A 17,525-nucleotide genomic window follows, 5' to 3' on the forward strand; every position below is an offset into this window, starting at 1 on the left:
AAGCCCTTCCAAAGCTTTAAACTGGTTTGGTTTTGCCTTTGTGAGGATGAACGAGGCAGGCGCACTGAGCTCGTGGCTCTGGTGACTGGCCACCGAACGATAAAGCTGCCCTAGTGCTCGGAGCGCTCGTCTGTAAGCTGGGACCCCCGGCTGACACTAGGAAGAGCCTCCAGTTGTTCCCTGGACCCGGGCCTCCAAATCACACTCCGGGAAGCTGTCCTCCCCAGGTCACGGCTGTCCTCAAGTTTACTCTTCATTTTAAAGAACCAAAAGTCCGGGAGGGAGTGGTGGTTAATCACTGGAAAAGCTCAATTAGAGTAAAACTCACAAATCTCGTTCTTGCGACACCCCAGTGGGTAGGCGACAATGGCGTGTCCCTGAGTTATGCAATAACGCCACCTCACAATATTGTAATTATAGCATGCCCTTCAGGACGTTCCACCTGACGGGGCCCTGTGCCAGGGCCCTTTGGAAGAGTCTTCGCGTGAGGCCAGAGCACGGGCTCATGGGCACGACGGGCTCGGCTGCCCAGCCCGGCACAGCCATGTCCCATAAAGTCAAGCTATAATTACCTCTATTGTGTGTCCTATCAAAGTTCAAAAAAATCTCCTCCCCTCGCCTTTTTCAGAGTTCAGACTCCCTAGAAACCCTTTAAACATGCCAGCCACTCGCTCTGGTCCTGACGACAGGCAGCTCCATTACTCGTCCACACTCAGAGACCCATCAAGTCGTTGGCAAGTTAGCACTTCAGAAACGAGCAAACAAAGCCCTGTGGCCAATCGAAACCACAGGCTGCTTGGAGCTGTGTGGGCAGTTCCGTGACACCCGCCCGCCGGTATGAGTGGCCGGCAGAGTGGACACGCAGCCACCAGGGCCGCCCGGTGAGAGGCCTGCCGGCTTCACACAGCAGACATTGCAGATGCTTGAGAAGGCACAAAGGGGCTTTCTCAGGGGAGAGGAGGAAGCCCCTGCAGAAGCTCACAGCGGGCCCTGGGCGTGTCTTCAAGTCACCACCCCCCCGCCTTCTGCCCTGGGTGTGGACACTGCGCCCATCAGCTGCTTTGTGTGGGTGGCTCTGAAAGGGTGGTCGCCGGGCTGCCAGCGACTCACGGGCATAGGGGAGGCAGGCGGGGCACAGCCCTCTGCGAAGCAGGCAGGGCCCACGACCCCGCAGACTCCGAGCGCACCGAGTGAGAGTGAAGGGAGCTCAAAGGTCCTGTGCCTCCCCAGCCCCCCACAGGAGCGGGCTCCCGCCCGACCGTGGAAACACGCCGGCACCGCAGCCCGCAAAAGCCCACCGCAGGCCCCGCTTTAGCAAGCCGCCCCTCAGCTCTGCAGACGAGCGTTAGCACGGGCACGGGCTGCGCCCCCGGGAAGGGCGTGAGACCCTCTCACCGCCTCCAAGGGCCAGTCCGCCCCAGACACAGGGACAGCTCGGGGCTCTGCGGCTTGGCTTTGGCAGACGCTGCATTCCAGCAGCGGCTACCGCGCCTCCGTCCTGCAAGCTCCCTGGGGCAGGAGCAGGGACGCGTCGTTTCACACGCGGTCCCCTCGAAAGCTGACGAGAGTCTCAGTTTCGCCCCACCACTCCTCTGGCACCTCTGCAGCCCAGGGAGCCCGCTCGTCCCCACTGGCGCCTGCAGCAGCTGTGCCTCCTGCTTTAACTGGCGAACGGTGCGGCCCTGAGGTCAGTTTGCCCAGAGTCACCAACACAGCGGCCCCTGGGCGTCCACGTAGGCTGGCCTCCCAATCCCGAGACCCTGGAGTACGCCCGCCTCCTAGAACATGGGCACCGCTCTCCCCGAAACTGTCCTTGTCAGCCAACGGAGGATGAAAAGGCCCAGACCAAAACTCTACACACAGCCTCATTTCAGTGAAAAAGGTGTATGCTGACATAACAGCCATCACCTCTCAGATCCTTATTTTGGGTGATACTGTAACTTACACCTGAGCTGCCTCCGGTAAACCTTTGAGAAAACTCAACCCATGTGGGTGTATTTATATTTTCGCCTGAAGTACCAGCAATACCAAGTAACACTGCATGTAAAACCAACATCACCAGTTTCTTAAATCCCGAGGGAGCTCTGCCCATCTGAGCTCACGCGCGCTTCAACGCGGGGGGGCGGGTCCGTGTCCACTCTCGGTATCGCTGGGGCTTTGGGCTCACACCTGATAGATGTTTTGCAACTGTCATCATTTTGATCATGCTGCTCGCAGCTAGTGATGAAATCATCAGTTTTCAGATCTCTGCCATAACATATCCTACACGATCATGGGAACCTGCCTTGCAGAGGTTCTCACGCCTTCAGAATCAGGGAGCGTAATGAGACATGCCAGCACAGGCCCCGCTGACTTATCGAGCTGGCCCGGCCCTGGCTGGAATCGAGTTGCTTCCTGACGGAGGCGAGGAAATTGTGCTTTCATCGCCCAGAGCATATCTGCCCCTCAAGGAATAAGCTAGACTCATGAAGAATCCGTTCACGTTTTTGCCTATAATAAGAGGGGAAATTGGAAGGACGCAGAGCTATGATCGTGCGTTTTAATTTGCTGGGCTTTGACAAAGCCTTGCAGCCCCCGCGGCAGCACGCGTTGAGAAAGGAGGGGCAGGGTGACCTGGGCACCGGGCGCCCCATGCCTGGCTCTGCCCATGGCAAGGCCTGCTGAGATGGCCCAGGAGCCCCTCTCCGGCTGTGGGGCGCCCAGAATCTCCCTTCTCACTCAAAATGGCCCGCTGCCGGCTCTGCAAAAACTTTCAGGAGGCTGCAGGCACCCGCAGAGCCTCCTTCCCACTGGACATCCTCGCAGCCAATGTGCCCCTCTGAAAGGGCCGGTAGCACGAGCTCACCAGAGGCAGGAGAGTGGTGGTTTGTCTTTTTAAGAAACATGAATAAATGAGTAGATAAACCACTCTGCTGAGAAGAAAATCTGACAGCTTGCTGAGAATCTATGGTATCCAAGTGAAAATTAAAGCTCCACCAAAAAAAGACCCATCACCCCCCAGCCCACCTCCTCACCCCCACCACCCCCTGCGTGGGTCGCAAGGAGCGGCTTTGAGAGCAGCTCTCTCAGGTGTCCCCTCGGGCTGCTTTTCAGAGTCTCACAGCCCTGTGCGGAAGCTTCCCGTGACACCCAGCCATGGCCACCCAGTCCCTAGCACAGAGCTGCAGCTGAGCCTTTCTGTTCAATCCTTCCCTTTGAAGTTTATTTTTAAGCAACCTGGAAACCAGCAGAAGCTGATGGCTTTTCCTTTTCACATTTTCATGCAAATTCGAGCGCTGGGCCTGGGTTCCTCACACTTCCCAGCAGCTGTCCCCACCCACGGCTCTCTCAGCCGCTCCAGCAGCCAGCCTGGGATCCTCCCAGACTCCGGCTTTGTTCTCAGGCTGGGAGGCAGAGCGGCCTCTGCCGGAAACTGGGCTGAGCCTGGGGGTGCTGGTGGGCAGGGAAAGTAGGACCCTCCGCAAAGATATCTGGAAGGCCACACACTCACAGCCCCTTCTGGGACCCAGGGCTCCAGAGGAGGGCACAGCCCCACGGCCACCAGCCACCGGGGCTACCGCTGCTTGTCAGGGACCTGGGTGGGTATGGCCTGAGGCTTAGATGGCCAAAGGCCACTTCCCAAAGGTTAAAAGGCTGGATAGCTCCCTAGCCTGAACCAGCCATCTCACTCCTGGGTACCGCCCCCCTGCCCCCAACCGTGAGGGCTGCAAAGCTCTGGCTCTGCCATCTGGAAAAGCACAGGGAAGGCAGGCAGGCGCCCCGGCCCACCATGTTCTTGGTCACCCAACCAGGCAGAGGCGGGGTTCATGCGCCAACTCACTCCCCACCGTTCACGAGGTGGCCAGTGGTCAGTCACTCATGGACTCACTGACAGCCCCTCAAACCTATGTGAGGCAATGCGAGCCCGGCACTCCCACGGGAGTGTGAGAACGCACGGGTGCTGCCCACGGGTAAAGCTGACGGTCCGTGTGGAACTCTGGAAGCAGGCGGGACCGTCCTTTTAAATGTCTTTCACTTGTGATGCCCCTGCACAGGACACAGAAACTGACTAAACAGGGCCGACCTGTCACAGGGCCCTGCTGCACGTCACAGCCACACGGCCATGGTCCTCGGTGAACGTGAGCACACACCCCAAGGCCCCCTGCAGTCACACTCAGCACACGCAGACCAGCACGTCGTGACACCACTCAGATCAGAAACTCCGTGGACAGGGCAGGGCGGGACCCCAATGGTCACTCAGCCCTCTCAGTCCACAATCTGCTAGGCATCTGAGGCCTCAGGTCACAGGGTGAAAGTTCCCCAAACTCAAGAGAATTTAGGTATTCTCAGACTTGACCATGACCATGCCACACAGGACACTCCTCTCGGCCCCCAGATTAATTCTTTCAGGTCAGCCTTGAGAGAACAGAAAACGTGGGCGGGGGGAGGTGGCAGGCAGTTCTGAGCAGGGGCAGCTGGTGCTCACCCCGTCCCAGACCCCAGACCCCCGCAGCCACAGCGGTGGCGGTGTCTCCTGTCTCTCCAGGTGCCTTTGCCTCGCTTAACTCCCGCTACCCACTGCCAGCACAGGTCCCCGTCAGTCCTAAGCTGCTGCTGACGCTGACGCTCTGCTTCTCCACTGCAGCTCCTGGTTCCCAGATGAACGAGACTGGCAGGCCCGGGGCACGTGCAGCCGGCGTCAAATAAAAGCACGTGGCCAGGAAGGCCAAGAGAAACGGCCATACACACCCCCACGGCCACACACATCTTCGCGGCCACCGAGTCCAAACTGAACAGAGCCGGCTGGGAGAGAGCCCCTGGGAGGACAGCGGAAGAAAGATGAGTCTCCTCAAAGAGCGGAAACCAAAAAAGCCACACTACATCCCCAGGCCGCCGGGAAAGCCCTTCAAGTACAAGTGCTTCCAGTGTCCCTTCACCTGCAACGAGAAGTCACACCTCTTCAACCACATGAAGTACGGTCTCTGCAAAAACTCCATTACTTTAGTGTCAGAGCAGGACCGCGTCCCCAAGTGCCCCAAATCCAACTCTTTAGACCCCAAGCAAACCCACCAGCTGGAGACCACTGCGAAATCCACGCCCTCCAAGTCGATCCCGAACGGGCTCCCGCACCCAGACGCCAAGCTCCCACTCGGCCTCACCAGGGAGGACGCCAAGGAAAACCTGGCCGTGCCCACACGCGCGGCCCACAAGGGCTCCGGACAGAAGCCTGCTCTGCCCAAGGACGCGGCACGGCCGAGCCCAGCCCCCGAGGCCACCCAGGCTGCTCCGGAAGGCCTCGTGCGGCCTTCGGCCTTTGTCCCCGTCACAGAGCGCAGACTCACAGGGCCCGGGCCCGCCGAGGCTCCTGAGGCACGGGCACTGCCCAGCCCCACCGCCAAGGCCACCACCTTCCACCCCAAGTCTGCGTTCCACGCACCCGGCTACCCGTGGAAAGTGGGCCCGCCATTCCTCCCGCCCGAGTTTCCCCCTAAAGTCCCAGCTGCCAAGGGCTTCGGCACCCTCTCCCCTTATGTGCAGCCCTCAGTCCCCGAGTACCCGCCTCACTTCTACACGGAACACGGACTGGCCACCATCTACTCCCCCTACCTACTGGCCGGGAACCCGCCCGAGTGCGACGCGGCCCTGCTGTCAGTGTACGGGGCCCCAGAGCAGAGACACTTCCTGCCCCAGCCGGGGCCGATGCCCAAGCACGTGCCCGCGCCGGCCTCCACCTATGAGCACTATCGGCTCCTGCAGCAGTTCCAGTCCGCCCTGCCCGTCCCGTATGGCTTCTTCCGGCCAGAGCCCGCCTTCCCCTCCTACGGGCTCAGGCTCCCACCCATGGCCAGCCTTTCCCGAGATCAGAGCTCTCACCTCCTGGAAGAGGCCGCCCCAGTCTACGCAGCCTCGGGCCCGTCCAAGGCGAGCCCCTCCGACGCCCACAGGAAGCGCATGGGCTGCGAGAAAGAGAGCCCGACTCCCGAGGCCGAAGACCCTTCCAAAGACGGCCGGAGGGACACAGAAGGGACCAAAATGAGCCCACGTGCGGGCAGTGCGGCCACCGGCTCGCCGGGCCGGCCGAGCCCCACCAACTTCACACAGACAAGCCAGCCGTGTGCGGGGCTGTGCGGCCACTCGGACAAAGCCACCGTGAGCACCCTGGGGAGGCTCCCGCAAGCGGAGCAGAGCCTCACGGCCTTCCAGCCCATCAGGAGGAGCGCGGAGCGCCCAGGGGCCCAGGACAGAGGCCAGTCTCCCACGAGGTAAGACCGTTCCCCTTCCACACCCCCAACGCGGCGCCCCAGGCCATGCTCTGGGAGCGAGCCCATGGCTGCTCGGCGTGTCCCCAGCACTGCTAAGTAGGGCTCTCACTAAGCCTTTTCTTTGCTTCCTCTAGCCTTGGGGCCGCAGATGACAGCACCCTGGCTCAGACCAGGGGCACCACTGAGGGCGCCGAGGCGGTGCCTGCCAGCACAGAGGACGACAGCCCCAGAACGGCCCCACTGAACCTGTCCACAAAGCCCGAGGCCCGGCTGGTGGCCCACGACTCCGTGTACGGAGACTTCACAGAGCTGCAGGACGCACCTCTGAACCTCTCAGTGAAGGACCCCTGCAACGCCCTGGCCCCAAGGCCTGCCGTTCGCAGCCCACCGCGAGAAGCAGAGCCTGCTGCCGCCGCCGCCCACGAAACTGAGCCAGAAGATGCCGGAGACGGGCCAGCCCCTGCTGAGACCGACCGAGACAGCCCTGGCGCCAAGGTTCCGGGGACAACCCCCGCTGGGGAGGCCCAGGACGCACGGGCAGTGGACAGCAGTGATGAGCAGAAGCAGACGGCAGCCGTGGCCCTCTGCCAACTGGCAGCCTACAGCCCGAGCACTGTCCGGGTGGGCGATGGGGAGCCCTTCGCCCAGGAGTCCGCCTGCCAACGAGACACACCCGCCCTCAATGCCACAGAAAACCCGGAGCCCCAGAGTGACCTCAGACCAAAAGCGCAGAAGAGGACAAGCCCACGGGACGCAGGCAAGGCCCAGCAGGGAGCCAAGAAGACAAAGCCGAGCGACACGGCCAGAGTCCTCACGCTCCGGAAAAGAAAGCGGGTATCGTAGCGCCCGCCCGCCCATCCCTGCAGCTGCGGCCTCCGCACCTTCGCAGGCAGACTGTAGCGCCCCAAACCTTCAGCGGCACCTTTGTTTCTCATCTGGCCTATTGTTACAATGCAGTTTCTCTTTTCTTCTCAAAAAGTAAAAAAGAACTGCAACTCTATTTTTTGTAAATACAAGGCACGAATATTAAAAGGTGCTTCCACTCTGGGTTGTAAAAATATTTGAATGACATACTCAGACTGATGAGTTAACCACTGGTTTTTGTTTTTGTGAAATGTCAAACGAAACCCATAGAACTGAAATATAACTCTTAGGTGTAAGCGACCAGAAATCTTTTAAAAATACTTTTCTCATAAACATCTTAGCACTAAAACAAATTGTTTTAACTGTGTTTTGAAGCAACTACTGGAAATGCCAGAAGAAAACTTTTTCAGTACTAGCATTAACGTGCTGTATATAAAAACACTGTGATCTGTTATGACTGAATAATACTCAAACACCAAGAGACTATTTATACAAGTAATTTATTTCCATTGGGGAAAATGTATTATGGGCAAAGCTATCATCAATATGTTCTATTTCCTCATGCTACAGTGAATTTCCTGACTCAGCCTCATCTTCTACTTCCTAAAATAATGTATATATTGCTAATTTTCCAATAAACTCATAGGTAAACTTTAAGAATACACAAAATGAAGACAAATATGAACTGTTATACTTCACGATGTTTTGCTGTAATAAACAGTGAAAAAAGAGAAAAAGGCTGAGAAAGTAATTAAACCAGAGAAATAACATGTTTGTGAGCACGTGTGTGAGCATGGACATGTGAGCACATGTGAGCGTGTGAACATGCGAGCATGCATGAGCATGTGTGGACATGTCAGTGTGTGTGGATGTGTGCATGAGCATACGTGTGTGAGCACTAGTGAATGTATGTACGTGTGGGCGTGTGTGCGCACCTGTAACCAGCGGCCATCAAGCCTGGCCTGTGCCCCACCCTGGGGCTCCTCAACGACCGTCCGTGGGTCCTCGGGTGTCAGCGCACGTCAGAACGGGTTCTCAGAGCCTCCGCTCCCTAAAACTGCTGCCTGAGAACGGGCCGCCAGGCGTCCCGAGCCCCACGTCCCCTTTCTCCACTTCCCACAGGGCATCTCTCATCCAACACCCGGCTGGGGTGTCAACAAGGGCCCCCGGAAAGGGCGTGTGGTGCGGAGGGTGGGCATGAGTCACCGCACCAGAACGTGGGAGGTCCTTGCAGAGCTGTCAGGTGAGATCAAAGGACAAATGCTGCTAAAGCAAAAAAGCCACACCCAGCTCCCTGTGCAAGTGACAAGGCTTCTCAGCACTTAGTCTGTAGGGAAGTTTTTACTTTTCAGCTCTAACACATCGCTGCAGAAGCTTGCCTCACTCCAGGTGGAAGCGCCACTCACAAAAAATCACCTGGACTAAAAACCCAACTTGTCTACAGCTGCCATCCAATAAAACATTACGTGCTGTCGTTCTGATTAACTTTGTCCCAATAAGTAGGTCTCTGAAAACTCAAAGTAGAAAAAAATTTAAGTACTTGGCACCTCACAGCTGTAGGGAATGTGACCGTGACCGTCCGTTCCGACAGCCTCTTGCTGAAGGTCTACCACAGGTACAAACACGAGGGGAAACTCGGAGCAGTGAACGGAGACACGGGACCAAGAAGACAGGAGGGGGAGAAATTCCCACGAGGAAGAAGGTCTAAACACTTTCACAAGTACCACGGTGGGTGTGAAACCATGGTGACGCCTGGGCCCCACTGCACATGCACAGTTAAGAGTGATGTGACAGCTTTATTTTAAAATGACGGTATTCAGGAGAGCAAACAGCATGCCTCACGACAAACACAGTAACTTTACATAAAACCACCAATGTCGCCTCAAGAAGGGATGTAGAGCTGGTCACCCAGGAGGCCACCGCTACAGGCTGCCCCAAAGCATCCAAGCGCCTGGTGAGCCCCACAGACCAGGCCTGAGGGCACCTCAGGTGCCACCATCCAAAGGTAATAGTTACGATCCCCACCCTACAGCCCCTGCCCAACACCCGATCATGCCTGGCCCTTCTGTCTGTCTGAAAGGACACGAAAGCAGGACGCCCTGCCTACTGCAGGCCAGCAGCAGGGGGCCGCTCGCTGAAGGCCGCGTTCCAGGCCCAGGACCCAATGCCACACCCACGGACGTGATCCGGCCTCACGCTGACACACGCAAGAACACAGGTCCGAAGGCTCCGAGGACATAAAGGCTTCAAGGCCCGCCCGACGGTCAGGCGGGCATCACTTTACGTGATGAGGACCACAGTTCCCAACCGCAAAGGCCCTGCCTCACCGCCAAAGACGTGCTGGCCCCAGAGCCCACGGGGCCGGTCTGCGGCTCTTCCAGGCCAGTGCAGCATGCACGGCCAGTGACCAGCGGCCCTCTGCATCCACTCAAGGCACAAAGGAGTCCTGGGTCCCATCACAAAACCCCAGCCGTGCTGATGTGTCACCCACCCTGCCTTTCCACAGTCACACATGACCCGACATGAGAGCTGAGAGCTTCTAACCTTCACGCACAAAACATGGTAAACCCACGGAACATTAAATTTAGCGTCACCATGTGACCCAGCAATTCCACTCCTAGGTACATCCCCAAAAGAAACGAAGACAAGGACTCAGACAGACACGCGTGAACCGGTGTTCACAGCAGCCCTGCTCACAATGGTCACAAGTGCCCGCAGCAGATGAGCAGACAGTGAAACGCGGAGCATCCACACAATGCAATGCCGCTCCGCCATACGAGACGTTCTGACCCCTGCAGCAACAGGAATTAACCCCCAAGACTTCACGCCAAGCACAGTCAGACACGAAAGGACAAACACTGTACGATCCCACTCACCTGAGGTCCTAGAGCAGGTGAATGCCTAGGGGCACACAGATTAGTTCCTGGGGGCCGGGGGAGGAGTGGGGAGCTGGCCTTCAATGGGGACGGTTTCCCTTTGGGATGATGAAAAGTCTTGGAAACAGTGATAATGGTTGCATGACATCATAACTCTAATTAATGCCACTGAATCGTACACTTACAAATAGTCACTATGGCAAATTTGTTATATATTCTACAGTGTTTTTTAAAAATTAATTGTGAAATATGCCAAAACCATTGAACTATAGACTTTAAATAGGTGAATTGTATGTGAGGTGAATTCTACCTCAATGAAGCAAAAAAAATTTTAAAAGGACCCTTGAATTAACATTGAAATTTTTTAAATGCTGACAACGGCCTTTCTAAATAGTCCTACCAATGGCCCAGAGCAAACTATTCCCTATCACTGGTTTTAACTTTGGACCAAAAGCCACGCCCCACAGGAACGGAACAAAGGGCGGGCATGAAATGAAGCGTGCAGCATTTGCTCACAAAGCTAAACATTTTAACCACAGAAACAGATCACGCCACGTGCGAGGCCGAAGCATCTTGTGATGGTCTCCCGTCCACACAGCCAGGAACATGCAGTACACAAAGCTGCACACACACATTGGAATGGGAGCGTGCCAGGGCCCGACGGGAGCACCGGACAGCACGACCCCTCCCAAGGCCCGGTTGTTCCCTTGGGAACCAAGGTACATGGGGCCTGTGGGGACTGACACGGTTAGGAGAGGTCAGCACTCTGCAAATGGGAGGGCCTAGGCCACACGCAGGCACCCCCCAGAGGAGCAGGCTGACCCCAGGTCCCATGGCAGCTCTGCCAAGGAGGGAGCGCGCCAGCCATGCCGGTGTCCCTCCCCCTCCACCCCCTCCCGCCCCCGAGCAAGAAGCAGCTCAGCTGCTCCACACGCCCACCACGCACAGAAGGGGCACTGCCAGGCAGGAGCGAAGATCGTCCTGCATCGTGTCCCACTGTTTTTGGGCAACAGCTTGACACTTCTCATTTATTGCACCCACACTCACATACTCTCACTCTGCCTGTCTGTGACTAGCGGGCACTGCCGACATCGTACGTGTGATGGGCCACACACGCCAGCCAGTCTCAGACACGAGAAGCAAAGAGAAGGTGCTAGTCTCCTCCGAGCTAAACTGTAGTCAGCACCACCAGGTGTGGACTTCAGCTCAATCCATGTCACACTTGCACACCACACTCACACGCTCTCACATGCACCTATTTCCATAAGGAAGTCACTTAGGAGGGAATAAAAGATTAAATAAAACCACAGGAGTAATTCTCCATGCCCTTGGGACAGGCAATTTCTCAGATTTGACACCGGAAGCACGAGCAATGGACGAAAAGACAGAAGAGCTAGGCCTGATGAAAATGTCAAACTCTGGTACGCCAAAGGGCACCAGCAAGAAAGTGAAGAGATGCTACGGAATGGGAGGAAATATCTGTAAGTCACATATCTGATAAGACTTATAACCAGAATCCATAAAGAACTCTTACAAAAATAAAAAAGCAAATACCCGATTTTTCAAGTGAGCCAAGGACTGGACAGACATTTCTTCAATGAAGACAACCAAACAGACAGCAGCACGTGAAGAGATGCTCAACATCACCCGTCACAGCGCGATGCAAGCCAGAACCACGGTGAGATGCCACGTCACACCTGCCAGGACGGCTGCAATCAGGAAAACGGAGGCACAGGAGAGAACGTGCAGAAACGGGAAGACTCAGACACTGCTGGTGGGAGTGTTTCAGACGAGAACTGTGACTCCTCACGGTCGGTTACCGTGCGGCCCCGCAGTACACTCCCAGGTCCGCACCCGAGAACCAAACCACGTCCACACGGAAACCTTCCGCAGACGCTCATGGCAGCTCCACTCACAGGAGCCAAGATGCCCACCAGCCGGCAAAGGGACTGGCGGTCGCGGCACAGGCCCGGGCGGAGCACCGCTCAGCGTAAGAGGAAGCGAAGTCCCACTGCTGCACGCCGCGACACGGACGAACACGCGAACGGCACGCCGAGCGAGAGAAGCCCGGCGCACGAGTGCGCTGCTGTGGGTTCTGTTCTTATGAAACGCCCAGAAGCAGCAGACCCAGAGAGTCGGCAGACCGGTGGGCGCCCGGGGCTGGGCGAGCTGCAGGTCTGGCATGCGGAGGGACTGCTCCCGAGCACGGGGTCTCTTTGTGGGACAAGGAAAATGTTCTGGAATTAGTTGTGATGAGGGCTGCACAACTGAGACACTATGAATCAGTGAACTACGCACTCTAAACTGGTGAACTTGGTGGTGTAGAAATTATAGCTCAAGAGAGCTGCTACAGAAATAAGCAGAGAGAAAAGAGTCAGCGGAAAGAGGAAAGAGAAACTGCGAGGGCTGCGGCTCTCCGGTGCCCCGCGATGCCAAGGGCACGGCCAGCGCTTCGCCGGCCGCGGCTGGGGCACTGCTGACCTGTCTGTGTGCGGCGTCCTCGCTCTGGGCAGAAGTCCCCTCGCAGGGCATGTGGGTCTGTGGGGCGCAGTCCCGGCTGGGCCCCTCCACGTTCACAGGTACCCTTTCCTTCCATCCAGAGGCACAGGCAGCCACATCTCGGGATGGTCCCCACCAACCAGAGACAGGGCTTCACGTGGCCGCAGCCCCACAGTCCACCCCCGCGTGGCCAGGCTCACCAGCTGGGATATAATATACAAGCCTGGGGCTCGCCGATCCCTTGGCGCCGGCCACACAGTGCCCAGCCCCCTTGCTCAGGCCCACTGCCAAGCTTCCTGAGACCCTCCAGCCCACTCTCACAGGGTGAGACTTGTCCCAACGGACGATGGCATCACTCCAGGTGACGCGCACAGTGGCAAGGGTGAACACTGGTTCCGGGGACAACAGCATCTCCGACGTCACAGCGGAGCAAGGCCCCAGACCCGGACGTGCGGTGCATCTGCAGCACTGATACCTGCTGCAGGGAGAAGCAGCGACCAGGACGCAGGAGGGGGTGTGAGGAGGGGGCCGAGACACTCGGTCAGCCAGCAAGGGTATAGACAGGGCATGTGCCCACGGCAGGCCACCCCAGGGACACAAGCGAGGCGAGGCGCCCCTCCGGCTGCAGGCCGTCCTCACAGTGCAGAGCAAGTGAGCCGCGCTACTCACCATCCGACAGCCGGGAAGGGAGCAGCAAGCCTCTTCTGCCCAGTTCTGCCAGCGCCAGACACCCCCCATGCCAGGCGTTGTCCGTCTCCTGAAAACTGAGAGCACATGGGTGGGTACCTGAGACCAGGGGCTCCCCTGCAAGGCCCAGTCTGCACAGTCTACGCCCACAAGCCTCCCTGAAAGCTGCCCCCGATCTGAAAAGACTCGCTGGCTAAGGAAGGCAAGACTCAATTCGGTTAAAGATAACTGGCCGGATTGGTCCCCCCGGCAGCTCTCCATGCGTGAGGCCTGGTCAGCCTGCATGCTGCCACCGAGAGTGTGCACAGCCCACAGCCATGCACAGCCGGACCTGGGTCCTCCACGGGCCCCCACAGCCAGGCGCCCCCCTGGCAACTGCACACCACGACTCCCCCCACCAATGTGCCGAGCCACCGAGAAGCCAGGGGCTCACAACACCATGCTCCCTCCAATGCCTGGAGGCGTGCGGCACAAGGGTACGGGAGGCCGTCCCCAGCTGCCCACAGCCGGCTCCAACTGAAATTGAGATGTTTCTGCACTTATGAAATAGAGACTTTTGATAAACAATTCTAATGCCAGTTAACCAAGTCAAACGTAAATTTTTATGTTTAATAAAAATTTTCCTGGAATGGCTTAGAAGCGCTCTTGTTTAAAGGGGCAACTCTGGCACTTAATTCGTGAGCTTAACTATTTCTCAGATTGATGAAGGTTGTCGAGACTTTCCACACTTTGCTGCCTGTGTAAACACAGAACTATACTTCACCAACAAGCAAAAAAACTATAAACCTCCGCCTTAAATTAATTTTATGGCAAAAAGTTTTAAGACAATCAACCAAATTGTACTACTGGCCAGCAACAAGCACGAGAACACTCAGTTAGGAGAGAGTCTAGGCTTATCGTCCACTCAATAGACACCTGGCAAGTGCCTCTGTGCGCCAGGCCCTGCCCCAGCCCTCCAGAGACAGAGTGACCGACACAGACACAGAAGCTGCCCTTGGACTTCACCATCGATTTGCGACATAATTCCAACTATACTTGTTTTTTTAAGTTACAGATATTTTATTAAATGTCTGTCCCAAATGCTATATGAATGATTTTAAGATTTAATACTGGCACTTTGCGTACTTTAGGATTTTAATTGGAGAGAGATGCTGCAGGCTTTTCCTAAAAATTCAGTAACATTTGAAAGAACCTGATAAAAGATCAGCACTAAGGTGACTCAGCCATCACCACACAATCGCCAGCTGTGCAGACTCCTGTTTCCATACTCGACGCGTGTGCAGAGTCGCTGGCCTACAGCTGTGGAAAAGCAGCGTCACCTGCCATCGGCTGTGGCCTGAGCGCGTTTTACAGCCAGCGAGGCGAACCAGCGTGTCTTGCCTGCACCGCTGGCCCCTGCTCTGTCCGCTCCCAGCAGACAGAGGGCCTCTGTGGGACTCCGGAAAACGCGCCCCCTCTGCAGGGCGCCCGGCATGCAGATGTACCTCAGCCCCACTCATGCCCCGAGGCTGAACCTACACAGCAGATGTGGACGTAGACACCCAAGACACGGCCATCGACCTCGCGGTATAAGCTGAGCTGGGGGTTGCCAGCACTCAGCCAAGGGGCTGAGGGCAAGGTCTTGCCCCAGACCTGGGCCCAGGACAGTGCCGGAAGGGCCCAGGGCTCACAGGGGTGGAGACAAGAGCAAGGGGCAGAGTTCATGCGGCCCACGCAGACACAGCGTCCTGCAATATCCCGCTTGCTGCTCTGGGCTGCCAGCCTGGGAATCAAGAGCAAGAAGAACACTCCCACCCCCACGACCTAGCTACAGAAACCAGAGGTCAGGAAAACGACACAGCGAAGGCGAGGAAGCGTCTAAGCCGATAGAACTGAGGACGAGAGGAACAAGACTGAGGTGCAAGCTGGACCAGGGGCCACGCACCTGCCCAGAGGAGCAGGTTTCAGGACAAAAGGCGTCCAGTGCGTTCTCCTGAGACACGGCAGGGCAGGGCTTCCGGCCAGGGACGCGAGGGAAGGCCACGCCGCTGGGAGAGCCAGTGCCCGTGCGAAAGAGCTGGTTAAAAAGACAGCATCACAGCGCCAGAGGGCACAAGCAGACAGGAGAACAGAAAGTGCCAGAAGCAGACAGCCAGCCCCCATGAGAGGGGCTGGGAGGAAAGGGTGCAGGACACCAGGGTCTCAGCCCTTCCCAGAATCCACTCAAAGCGCTGCCGTCCCCCGAGAGCAGGACGCTCCACCACAGCCACACCAACGGCCACCACTCAGTGGCCACCTCTGCTCCCAGCATGTCCCAGCGTCATCAGCACACCCATCACCATCACGCAAGAAAAGAAACGCAGGACGCCACCCTGCGACAAGCCAGCAGAATTGTCACGCAGACAGGGAAGCACACAGGGGCACCCGTGGACCCCGCAGTGTGCCCCACAGCGACAGCGCTTCCTGCACTCGGGGCAGGTTCAAGGCGGAGTGCAGGGAGCAACCTGCTAGGAGGAGCCCGTGCTGGGGGGGGCCCGCAGAGCTGCCTCGGGGACTAACACGCACCCTGAGCGCCCAGGCATGCCGACACCACGTTTTCCACATGCAGTGGCAACACTAAAGAAAGCAACGGCTCATGAGGGCAGAAGCGCGGTCAGCAGCCTGGCAAACAGCACTTACTCTCAGAAACACCTGCTTCTGAAACCAGGAGACGAGCACAGTGAAGAGCTGGGGAGATGGGTCACGGGGCCTGCCGCTGACAGCGCACGCCTGGGGAGCCTGTGCTGCCGGGGCTCCGCCCTCTCCTGACCTGCAGGCCGCAGCTCATCCCCAAAGTCCGGCCGGCACATCTCAGCCCACACCCACGCCACGGGCGGGCTGTCTGCCGCCCAGGCTTCTCAGACCCTACCACATGTGGCTGTTTAAATTTAAATCCAGCAAAATTAAGTAAAAGCTGGAATTCAGACCTCAGCCACACTAGCCTCTTTTTAAGGTGTCAACAGCCACAGGTGGCTCCGCAGGACATTCCACTGGCACAGGACGGCCTCTGGGAAATGCAGCCCTAGGTTTCACTCCCAAACACAGGTTTTCTCCAAGGGTAATCATGTGTGTGTGTGGATCACCTTTTTCTTAAGGTTTTTCAATGTAATGGTGTCTAAACTGATAGAACAAGCATACTAGAAACAACTAGAGTTCTCAAATGTACTTCAGAAACAGGGAAAAGAACTCTGAGGGCTCCGACAAATAGCTCGATGGAAATAAAACATAAAAGACTGCTTTCAGCCAGAGGCAGGGCTCCTTCCCCTCTCCACACATACCTGAAACAGTCCAGCACGGACGCGACCACGTCATCCGCCAGCTCGTGGGGAAGCCGTCCGGCCATCCTGCCAATCCTGAAAGAGAAGCAGCGCCCGTCGCTCAGCACCACAGGGCCGTCGCAGGGCTGCTCGCCGGCTGAGCAGCCGTCCCAAGCCACGTCCTTCCCTCCAGAGAATGGGACGGAGCAGCTAAGCCAAAGCAAGCCCAGCATGTGCTCTGCTCCACACAAGGTCACCTGCACCGCCAGGGAGCCCCGCGAGGCTGAATGACAGGTCTATGAGCCTCTGAGGACTGATGCAAAAGGGATGTGCAGCCAGTCACCGATCGTCACCGGCACCCAGTGCCCTCCAGACCCTCTTGCCTGGTGGGCCACCTCCACACTGGATGCCACCCGTGGGCTCCCATCAGGCCACTTGATGCGGGACCCGCATCCCGACTGAGCCCCAGCCGGGTGGGGTCCTGGCCCAGGCAGCAAGGAAAGGCAGACTGGAAGGGAGCCAGGCGGAGCTGGCGTGCTCACGGTCCCGCCCATTCCAGCCAGAAGGGCAACCTCAGCGATCAGCTTTAAAAGAACGTAAGCAACAAACGTAGCTTAGAAAAACCTCACCATACGTTTCACGACCCTCTCAGCGGTCGGCAGCACTCGGCCCCCGTAACACTCTGAGCGAGTGAAACGCTCGGCAGCCCACGGTGTCTCGATCGTAGGCCGTCAGCCCCCAGACCCAGACTCTCACTCAGCGTGATGGCGGGCACCTACCCTTTGGCCGCTGACCACCGCACGATCGTGTCCTTGTCCTTCAGCCCGACCAGCAGCTGCTCTGGAAGAACACAGGGGCAGGTCCGTCAGCGCCTACAGTCACTGCTTCACTTCCCAGCACCTAGGCGACCCGCCCTGCAGGTCACTCAGGAGAGTTCCACGACACTTCGTTTTTAAATCATGATTTAAAGCCAACTTTTGCCATTGTTCCCAAGAAGCAAATCCACCCACCAGAGCAGTCACGGGTAGAAAGCGCCAGGTAGGAAGGCCTGAGTCCACAGTGTCCTCCCCAAAGAGGACACA

The 17,525-nt window shown here is 57.4% G+C and overlaps 2 protein-coding genes across 3 annotated transcripts in view; one reads left to right on the forward strand and one right to left on the reverse strand.

The window, feature by feature from the left end:
- Positions 1-17,525, reverse strand: part of TBCD (tubulin folding cofactor D) — a 124,361-nt gene that overhangs the window by 79,901 nt on the left and 26,935 nt on the right. The window contains exons 11-13 of one of the 2 annotated variants that reach the window (XM_015589652.2): positions 17,223-17,283; positions 16,465-16,539; positions 13,151-13,245 (exon numbers count right to left, since the gene is read on the reverse strand). In XM_015589652.2, the coding sequence (XP_015445138.1) occupies positions 13,151-13,245; positions 16,465-16,539; positions 17,223-17,283 (231 nt within the window). The remainder of the gene's footprint in view (positions 1-13,150; positions 13,246-16,464; positions 16,540-17,222; positions 17,284-17,525) is intronic. The other variant, XM_025047052.1, reaches the window with a different exon arrangement.
- On the forward strand, positions 3,122-7,085 carry ZNF750 (zinc finger protein 750). The gene is made up of 2 exons (XM_006912130.2): positions 3,122-6,242; positions 6,377-7,085. The coding sequence occupies exons 1-2, from the start codon at positions 4,819-4,821 to the stop codon at positions 7,083-7,085; spliced, it is 2,133 nt and encodes a 710-aa protein (XP_006912192.1). The 5' UTR covers positions 3,122-4,818.

The sequence above is a fragment of the Pteropus alecto genome, unplaced genomic scaffold (assembly GCF_000325575.1).
Source record: "Pteropus alecto unplaced genomic scaffold, ASM32557v1 scaffold134, whole genome shotgun sequence".
Classification (NCBI taxonomy): Eukaryota; Metazoa; Chordata; class Mammalia; order Chiroptera; family Pteropodidae; genus Pteropus; species Pteropus alecto.